The sequence below is a fragment of the Silene latifolia genome, chromosome 3 (genome assembly GCF_048544455.1).
Source record: "Silene latifolia isolate original U9 population chromosome 3, ASM4854445v1, whole genome shotgun sequence".
NCBI lineage: Eukaryota > Viridiplantae > Streptophyta > Magnoliopsida > Caryophyllales > Caryophyllaceae > Silene > Silene latifolia.
Window position 1 is genome coordinate 45,914,409 of NC_133528.1, and position 10,816 is coordinate 45,925,224.

Sequence of the window (10,816 nt, forward strand, 5' to 3'; positions counted from 1 at the left end):
TCGATAGACCACTCCCATTTGATATCCTTCTTCAACAGATCGGTAAGGGGGGCGGCTATTTTTGAATACTCTCGAATGAATCTCCGATAGTAGTTTGCTAGCCCTAAGAAAGAGCGAAGCTCAGACACGTTTCTTGGGGTACCCCAGTCCTTGATGGCTGTAATCTTTTTCGGATCCATTCTAAGTCTCCCTTTTTCCACGATGTGGCCGAGAAAATTGACTTCAGGTTGGGCAAACTCACACTTCTCCTTTTTGAAAAATAAGTGATTGTCTCGCAGTTTTGCGAACACAAGCTTCAAGTGTTCTGCGTGTTCAGCCAAAGAGCGACTATAAACAACGATATCATCCAGGTATACCACCACGAATTTGTCCAAGTACTCTTGGAATACATGGTTCATCAGCGTGCAAAACGTGGCAGGTGCGTTCGTCAACCCGAAAGGCATGACCAACCATTCGAAAGACCCATACCTCGTCACGCATGCTGTCTTTGGCTCATCTCCTTCGGCAATTCGAACTTGATGATAACCCGATCTCATATCTAACTTGGTGAAGTACACAGCGCCCTGTAACTGATCGAACAAGTCCGCTACCAGAGGAATGGGGTAGCGATTTCTCACTGTCAACTTGTTTAAGGCCCGATAGTCAATACACAATCTCAGACTACCGTCCTGTTTCTTCTGAAAGAGCACAGGGGCTCCATAAGGAGCTTTAGAAGGTCGAATCGACCCCGAGCGAATCAAATCATCAGCTGCTTTCGAAGTTCAGCTAATTCCGGAGGTGCCATGCGGTATGGTCCTCGAGCAGGAGGTCTTGTCTCTGGGAGTAACTCGATTTGATGGTCTACCGAGCGTCGAGGTGGAAGACTCATCGGTAAAGAATCTGGCATCAAGTCCTTGTTGTCCTCCAATACCCGCATTATCGAGGGTTCCTCTGACTCGGCAGAAGTGTCCTCTTTCATGGACACGGTACACAAATAAGTTGGCTCGCCCTTTTGAAGTTCTCTATTCAATTGCATCACCGAAAGGAGGGGTCCCTTCATCTTACGATCTCCTCCCACGGCCTTCACTAAGCAAGGGTTTGATCCGACCATCATAAGGCAACCATTATGGGGTTCCAGGAAGGTCGGTGTTCGCTTTAGAAAATCCATTCCAAGGACAATCTTGAAGTCATCCATCGGGACACTGATGAAGTCGAGCTTCCCGCTCCATTCACCCATCTTGATCACTACATCTTTGGCCACGCCCTGAATCGGCTTTGCACTGGAGTTAACAACTATCATCCTTCCTCCTTCTCGGTTTATCTCCATCCCGAGCTGCTTCGCTTCATCTGGGGTAACAAAATTTTGGGAGGCTCCCGTGTCTATCGTGGCACGAGTGCAAATTCCGTTAATTTTTTCTTCAACGTACATGAGCTCAGTGGACTTGGCCTCGGAAAGGTTGGTGCCTTTTCCCATTGAACACATCATGTGCATCGCGTCCATCCGGGCCACTTCTCCCTGTTCGTTTAACTCGTCATCATCCCCCGGGTCGACTTCATGGTCCGTCCCTTCGGGGTTTGGTTCAACCGACATCTTATAAATTCTTCTTGAGGGTGTTGAACTCCCCCTGGTGCGGGCACTCGGACATTCGGTGTGGTCCTTTGCATAAGAAACAGGCAAACGATTTCCTAGCAGTAGACGCTTCCGACGTGCTCCCCTTTCAGGAAGTAGGGGTGGAATTAGCTTGCCACCACTTTCTATAATCTCCTCCTGGACGGAATCGACTGTTTCCCGTAGAAGGAGTTTTGGCTTGCGACGTGTTTCCTCCAAATCTGGGGTTGCCCCCACTTGCTGCTGGGAATACCTTTTTCTGCGCCGCTTACCGCTCAGTATAATAATCGACTAGTCTCTCGGCCGCGGTCATTGCAGCGGAGAGGGACTCGGGTCTCTGTCGCATGATCTCTCGTTGAACCCACTCTTTTAAACCATCGACGAACTAGAACACGCGATCCTTATCGGTCATATCAGATATCTCTAGCATATACGTCGAGTAGGCTTTCACGTACTTCCGGATAGAACCCGTATGCTTCAAGCTCTTGAGTTTTCTTCAAGTTAGGAAGTCGGTATTCTCCGGATAAAATTGTTCCTTGAAGAGTCGTTTGAAATCGTCCCATGACTCCAGCACTCTGATCCCTGCCTCAATCTCGGCGTATTTGGAGCGCCACCATTTTTTGGCATCATCGATTAGATACATGCTTGCGGTAGTAACCTTCAGTGTCTCGTCGAGCGCACTCGCTCGGAAGAATTGCTCCATGTCGAAGAGGAAGTTGTCGACTTCTTTCGAGTCTCTCGCCCCACTATACTTGTGCGGTGTAGGCGGCTTCACCTTGGGAGCCCCACCAAAATTCCCGTCTGCGGCCATTTTCATCAATGTATTACACATGTTCTCGAGCTGTCCGAGTCTCTCGTGGACATAGCCCATCTCTTCCGCGTATTCACACGGGATTAATGCATCTACGGCGTCAAAGTGAGCCTCATGCCCCTTTATCGTCTCGTTTACGGCTTCTAGGCGAGCCTCATGCCCCCTTACCGTCTCATCTACGGCTTGGTGAGTGTCCCCGAGACTCACCGCGAGTCCTTCCAGATAAGGAAGTTTCTCCTCAAGTAGTTTCTCTAAGGCCGTCACCCGGGCCCTAGTTTCTCCTTTGTTCCCACTCGGTTCTGCGTTCTTTCCCGTCATCGTAAGCTGCAGCTCGTCGTGAAGACCGAGCTCTGATACCAAGTGTCACGGTCCGGGACTGAGCCGGATCGTGGCGCGCACCCTTATCTAACACACGACAAGAATGCAAGCGAGAGAGTCAAGCACTAGTGAAGGATCACTAGTGCATTCGTAATCGGTCTCGGTCGACGTGTGTCGGGAATCCTAGTCACGATTATCAAGTCCGGCACACGAAAGCAATAAAAGTAAGCAATACGATTATTGAAAGGAAGCAACAAGCAACAACAAGCTTTTGGATGAGAAGCGGTTTTTCATTGACTAACACCTCTCATAGAGGCAAATTTGATAGTTTGGTCCTGGTAGCAGGATACATTGATTGTGCAGAATAGCGATATGTTTTCTAAACCCTAAAAACATATCTTAAACTAAAAACGAGACTCCAAGATTCGACACGCATGAAGTAGTCTTGGAGTACTAAATGAAACTAAAAACAGAATTGAAAATACATGAGTACAAATAAGAAATCTAAGGGTTCGAAGTCGAAGGACCGCGCGCGCAATTTTTAGGATTGTGCACTACAACTGCGGCTCCTTACACCAGGCCACCTATAGCTCTCATGAACAACAACAAGTCTTGCTATAGACGGATATATCCGTCTATAGCAAGATATCCGTCTATAGCAAGAGACGGGTCAAATACCCTTAAAGTGGTGATATCCGTCTATAGCAAGAGACGGGTCAAATACCCTTAAAGTGGTGACAATTTTGGGCCCCACCACGCAAGTTGTTGTTTGTCTTATGCGTAATGTGGTATGTTACTTGACACGTCTTTAATTATAGACGGATAGTTACCGTCTATAATGAGATTTTGTACATGATAAGAATTAAGAAGTCTTGCATGACAACAATTACAAACCTGGCCATGAAATTGCACAAATTTATAAATTTGATAGAAAGACCAGAGTCGGAAAACCAAAGAAATGATTGCACAAAGGCCAAAACCAAAGCCAGGCAAGGCGGCAGGACCAAACAGCTACATTGCATAGGGCAGAGCAGGATGCATGATGCCTGGTGCCTGGTGCCTGGTGCCTGGTGGCCCGTAAATCAGTAATCATGATTATACATAATGCTGAGTGCTAACATGTAGGCATGTCGCACAGACAATACTTAAATAGAGTACATTAATTGCAAGACCTTCTGAGCATCCAATGATGGGTTATAGTACTAACTACGAGTAATTCTCAGCTTCACCACATTAATTCCTCTAATTTCCCCCAACTTCACTTGAGACTTTTTTGTGATCAAGCTAGCGCAGAGGGTTGTAAATGAGCTGGGCCCGCTCGACAAAGCCTACGAAATCAGCTCGGTTATAGTTCGGTTCAAAAACGGTTAAACAAAGTTAGAGCTCGGCCCGCTCTGGATTGAGCCCCCCGAGCATGCAGAGCCTCTCGCTGTGTTACTTCGACTCTTCTGATTCCCCCATGTACCCGTGTTCGACACTCGACACTCGGATAAGGGTATGACACTTCGACACCTCATTTGAAGCCAAAATATGCATAAATATGGCCGAGTCCGATACCTGGACACGCATCCTTATCGAATACTTAGCTTCTAAACGCGTCTAAGCAACATAGGTCTCTCGCTCGGAAGCTCGTTCAGAAATAACATATAAATTATGTTATAGGCTACTTAACATATTAATTTAGAAATGAAAATAACATATAAAGTGTTATTTTAGGCTAATTAACAAAAAGATCTACTTAAAAGCCTGGAATACAATGTTTAGATAAAAAGTTTCATTAGAATTAAAATAATTTTCAAAAAGAAATGTACTCAAACAAAGCCAGAGCTTGTAAAAAATCATATGACTCGATCTTGAGCTTTGATTTCAAGTGTTTTGATTTTGGCCATTTGTTTAGAATTATATTCTAAGGGTTATTAATTACTACTAAACATAACATAAGTTAGCCCTATTTTAGAAAACGGAAAATTTCCATGGTACCCTTAATGTTTGCCACTTTGCACGAAATATCCAATTTTTCAACCCAAAAAATTTTAAATGACCATAACTCGTATTTCCAAATTCAGAAGACGATGATTCTTTTTTTCAAATTGCTCGTCTTTTCGAAGGCTACGATTTGAAAAAAAAAACAATTTCCTTCGGAACTCCTAAGTAAGAGATACGGTCACTCAAAGTGTAATAAATCAAAAATACTTTGACATACAAGAACTCCGAGCTACGGGTTCCAAATGCAACAATTTTTTTTTTAAATCGTAGCTCTCGAAAAGACGAGCAGTTTGAAAAAAAGAATCATCGTCTTCTGAATTTGGAAATACGAGTTATGGTCATGTAAAAATTTTCTGGTTGAAAAATTGGTTATTTCGTGCAAGGTGACAAACTTTGAGGGTACCACGTGAATTATCCGTTTAGAAAATGAAACTAAATATTTCTGTGATACCAAAATGTAAAACATAAACAGCATAATACCTAGCTTATGTCTTATCCCTTTCTTTCCATTCTCCATAATCATATTTTCTTTGTTTGTCCTCAAGTTGGAAGTTCCCAAGTTTCCAAGTCATAAGTCATGTGCCTTAATTGTCAAAAAAAAAAAAAAAAAAAAAAAAAACTACCTCTAAACATATTGTTTATGCAATCCGAGATATTCCCAACACGCTAATAGTTATGCAACTGGTTGTTGCTTAACTTTTTTCTCACAAAAATGTTTTATTTTAGTAAAGCACATGCTGCACCATCTCATATTCTCGTGTGCGCTCTCTCACAAGCAAGTCTGCCATTTTAAACCCACGGAACAAAGCAAAGTATTTTTTTATACACTTCTTGTTTCTGTGTTTGGACGTACTCAATAGAAAGAGGGCCGGAGTAAACAAAGTTTTTTTTTTCCATATGTATCTGGTATTTTTATCTGACTTTTATTTCATTAAAGATGTGTTTAGATTGAGAGATTCGGAGGAAAAGGTAAGAAAGGGAGTAAGGGATTTTGTAGAGACCAGAAATCCCAACAAATACTCTAGAGGGGTGGCGGTGAATAGAGTATGCACTCTTTTTCGTATAAATATATTGTATATTTCGATAATTGCAACTTATGAATCAGGTACAAGTTTGTCGAGTATGTTGATGATTTTGCAAAACGAAATGTAAAAACAATAAAGTACTAAAAAGGTAAATAACACACAAGTTTTTAACGTGGTTCGGCCCAATTGAAAAGCCTATGTCCACCCCTTTTTATTAACTGTTTACCACGAGCGCCTAATCCGGTCTAGCGTACAATAAACAACTAATGTCACACGACTAACCCTAATCGTGCCTTTTGAAGGATGTTATGCTTTCGGTGTTTGAGAGATGTTAAGCTCTCGGTGGGGAAGGATGTTAAGCCTTCGCGGTGTAGGATGTTAAGCCTACGGTGATGTGAGATGTGAAGCTCAAGCGAAGAAGGATGTTAAGCCTTTATTTTTGTTTCAATTTCAACGATTACAACCAAATCTAAACAAATCAAAATTACAATTCAATTGTCTAGAAAGGTATTGTAAAACTACGCACTTTTAAAAAGATAAACTTTAGACACAAAAAGTGCTTAGTATAAATCAGACTTTCAAAAACAAGTTTTGCAAAAAAAAACTTTAAGAGTATGCTCAAATGCAACGGAAATGTTTTTTTTTTTTTTTTTTTTTTTTTTTTGCAAAATATCGATTTAATTAAGGTTTTTTTTTTTTTTTGCTAAAAGGTAAGAAATTGTATTAATCATGAAGCACAGCAATACAAGTACATTTTTGGTTACCATACAATTTTTAGTGCTAATGCTTAAACAAGATGCACTCTAGACAACCAACAAGTATCTTTAGCAGATATAACTTGTGGTTTACAATGATGAAAACGCTGAGAAATACTAGACTTTATACACTTGACTACATTCTCAACTCTCTGAACTTGTCCATTAAGCCTGGCTTCATTCCTTTGATTCCATATCTGATACCACGCAGCCAAGATGGTAATGGTACATACTTGCTTTCTTAGTTTGCTCCACCTCTTGTTGGCAATACTGACTAGAATAGAGTGACAACTAAAATCAGCAATCAACCAGGTGCCCAGCAACTGCAAAATCTGATGACTGTATATACATTCTGAAAAGAGATGTATATGGGTTTCAGTTTGACTCAAGCATATACAGCATAAATCATCAGTGCTGATATGAAGTTTGAACAGTTTATGTTTCAGCATCAGAGCTTCATTGGCAATTATCCACGCTATAAAAGAATGCTTTGGTATAGCCATGGAATTCCATACAGACTTACTCCAAGGAACATGATTCCTTTTAACTCTCAACCAATTATAGCAAGAGCTGACACTATAACCCCCTTGACTAATACTCCAACTCTGATTAACAAACCCATCCTGTATGAGATCTCGAACTTGGCATATCTTCCTCCAATGCCAACTAGCAGAGGAGGTAGGTTGATGCAGATACCAAGCCCCCCTTACAAGTAAATATGATGAACCCATTGCACCCATAACTTGTCTGGTTTTTCTGCCAACCACCAAACAAGCTTCCCAATGATAGCTTGGTTCCAGATCTGGCTTTGCTTGAGCCCTAACCCACCTTCCTTCTTAGGAACACAAACTTTTGACCAAGCAATGAAGGAAGCCCTATTATGCTCTGTGCTTCCTTCCCAAAGGAAATTTCTACAAATGGCATCAACTCTGTGCAACACTCCTTTAGGAAGAACAAACATAGAAGCCCAGTAATTATATAGAGTAGCAAGCACCGAATTCACTAGCACCAGCCTGCCTGCATAAGATAGGCGTTTGGCTCCCAAACTTTTAATTCTAACAACAATCTTATCAATTAGAACAGCACACTCCTTCTTTGTCAGTCTTCCTGCAGTAATAGGCACCCCCAAATATTTAAATGGAAGTTTACCCTCCAGAAATCCAGAAACAGAAAGAATATCTCTCTTGATCTCTTCATTCACACCATTAAAATATGCACATGATTTCTGTGCATTCATATTCAAACCAGAGGCTACAGAGAAAGCAGCATAAGATCTCAGAATGACCATGATAGACTTAGTATCACCCTTACAAAACAACAATAAATCATCTGCGAACATTAGATGAGTTAATTTCATTCTGTGACATAAGGGATGATAGGAGAAAGGCAGCTTCCTAGTAGCACACTGAAGTATCCTACTTAAATATTCCATACAGAGTGTGAACAAAAGTGGTGACATGGGATCACCCTGTCTAAGCCCTCTCTTCCCAGGGAAGAAGCCAAAAATTTCTCCATTTAAAGCAATAGAGAAGGACGTACTCTTAACACATTCCATAATCAACTGACAGAAATGAGGAGGGAAATTGAAAGCTTGTAAAATCTCATCCACAAATTGCCAACTTACAGAATCATAAGCTTTCATCAAGTCCATTTTAAACATGCACCTAGGAGAGCTAGACTGCCTATTGTACAGTTTAACCAAATCCTGGCATACTAATATATTTTCAATAATGCTCCTCCCCTTGATGAAGCCTCCTTGATTTTTACTCACCAACTCAGGCAACACATCAGCAAGTCTAAAATTGGGTTACCTGAGTGGGCATATTGCACTTTGGTATGAGAGTCAGTATAGTAGAGTCTTTTATCCAAGCTGCCTTAGCTTTCTGGCTCAAAAAGAGAGTACAAGCATTCTGCAGCTCCTTATATTCACTAATAGCCTCCTGTTCTTTTTGGAGCCATAAGATATCTCTAGGATCTGTAGCAAGCTGGGCTTGAATATATTCTAAATTTTTCAAAGCAAGAATGGCACTATTCTCAATATCAGAGAAGTAATCCTTATTGTATTGTCTAAAGGAAGGCTTCAACTGGTGCATTTTCTTAACTAGACAGTACATTTTAGTGCCATAGCCTGAACTTTTCCACCATCCCTGTAAGCACTGAAGATAATAAGGAGATTTCCCCCACATATTGAAGTATTTGAATGGTTTTTTCAAACTGTTCTGTTGACCGATAGTCTTAAGCACACGGGAGTGTGGTCAAAAATACCCTCAGGTAGAAAGTGTGCATACATATTAGACATTTTATCACTCCACTCCTGATTAATGAGTGCCCTATCCAATCTGCTATAGACTCTAGAACTGACATCCTGTTTGTTGTTCCAAGTGAAAAAGGAACCCTTAGCAGGACTATCCACTAACCCACACCTGGTCAGACAACTTTGGAAATCATCAATTTCATTATCACTACTACTACCTCCTAATCTTTCAGCATGTGACAGTACACAATTGAAATCCCCACACACAAGCCAAGGATCCTTGATATGAACAGACAAGTCCACCAACTGAGCCCATAATTCTTCCCTTGCATGGATATCATTGAAAGCATATACCATAGAAAGATAGAAAGAAGTAGCAGAAGCCAATTCAGTAACCTTCATATTGATACATTGAGCAGAATAGATTTAATTAAGGTTGAAAGCCATGCTGATTTAGATCTAGAAATGTGTGTATATAAACAAGTCAAAGCCGAATGAAGACTCTAGAATCTTTCGAGCTTGAGTTTCACGGCCAAATGACTTGTTGCACAAATTGAATCCAAATCTTTCATAAAATATCAAGAGACAATCTTCACTAAAACATTTCGGCCAAAAACAGTTTAGAAAAGATAATATTTAAGAGCTATATTTTATAAAAAGATAACTTAGAAGATATACTTCTATCTTCAAAGATTTTGGTTAGTTTAGAAATATATTATATAAATGCTTTAACCGAATAAAATATAAAGTTAGAATAATTTTAAAGATATTTTGAAATCATAAATATATAAAAGATAGGAGAAGTGATTAAAGAAGAAAACCTAAGCTTATCTATCTTATTGTCAAAAGATTCTTTCATATCTTGAAAAACAAGATAAAATAAAATATTTATTTAAAAGATATCTAAACTAGAATTCCATCCTAAAATAACTCTCACGTTAAAAATAGGGTACTGATTTTCGCAGTACACATTTTACTCATCGCAGTACTCTTTGACAATTATACCCCTTTCATTTCCCCTTTCCATTTTCCCTCTCTAATTTCTTTCTATGCTATTCTCTCTAATTTCACCCTCATTCTCCTGCAACAAAAATAATTTTTACGAACATATACTCCTTTGTGTTCATAAATATAGATATACAAGTACATACTACATTTTAGAAAAAAAAAAAATTAGAAAAATCTAAATAACAATGAACTACGCTGCTACCTAACACCACCTATGTAAATGCTCAATTTATGTTACTGGGTCTGTGAATGAAAATGGTTCGATCAATGCATTATAGGATTACACCCTAGAAATAAATTGGACAAATATCTTCATAACAAGACAATGACGCCGTAAGAAGTATCATCATATGAACACCCAAGAAATTTCGATCTCGATCCTATTTCTGTCGAAGGCCGGATTTATGTCACTCTCATATTCCCACCATTCCCCGCCAATTACAATAAGTTTCGAACATAAACCCTAATTAAAAAAGAAATATAAAACTATTTGAAAGGGTCAATTTAATTATTAGTAACAGATTAGTGAATTAAATACTTTTTCTATACTTGAGTAATTAAATAATTTGAAAGAGTTGATGAAAGTTAAGGATTTCATTAGAGAGAAGCAAGAGAGAATTAGGTTTGATGTTTTAGCGAAGGGTAGAGAAATGGAAATTTTAGTGTAAAAAGTACTGTAATGAGTAAAATGTGTACTGCGAAAATAAATTCCGTAAAAATAAGATATTAGAGCCTTTAAAAAATAATATCTCAACAAAAATAAACTCTAATTAATTTTAGAAAGGACTCGAAAAAATATAAGTTATTGCAGACTTGAGGGCACCGTCCCCTTAGGTTCAGGCAATACTCAATTTCACCTGCGGTTACCGTTCCCTCATTCTGAGGACACCGTTACTTCAAGTGTAACTTAAACAAGTGCATAGTTCTAAAATTCCTTTTTAGATTGTATGTCCTTAATCTTTACTCTTGGACTTTTGAACGACTTGGTAGATCTTCTCTTGACCATTGACTTTATGCTTCTATTGAATACTAGCAAGGTTCCTAAACAATATACACTAAAAATATACCAAG

General features: G+C 39.6%; 2 protein-coding genes across 2 annotated transcripts; both read right to left on the reverse strand.

Annotated features, from left to right (window-relative positions):
- Positions 1-736: 736 nt before the first annotated feature.
- Positions 737-1,570, reverse strand: LOC141649021 (uncharacterized). Its single transcript, XM_074457724.1, has one exon. It carries the CDS (start codon positions 1,568-1,570, stop codon positions 737-739), a length of 834 nt encoding a protein of 277 aa, XP_074313825.1.
- A 6,709-nt stretch (positions 1,571-8,279) lies between these two features.
- On the reverse strand, positions 8,280-9,139 carry LOC141649022 (uncharacterized). Its single transcript, XM_074457725.1, has 2 exons — positions 8,749-9,139; positions 8,280-8,611 (listed from the first exon to the last, which is right to left on the reverse strand). Exons 1-2 carry the CDS (start codon positions 9,137-9,139, stop codon positions 8,280-8,282), a joined length of 723 nt encoding a protein of 240 aa, XP_074313826.1.
- Between the last annotated feature and the right edge of the window lie 1,677 nt (positions 9,140-10,816).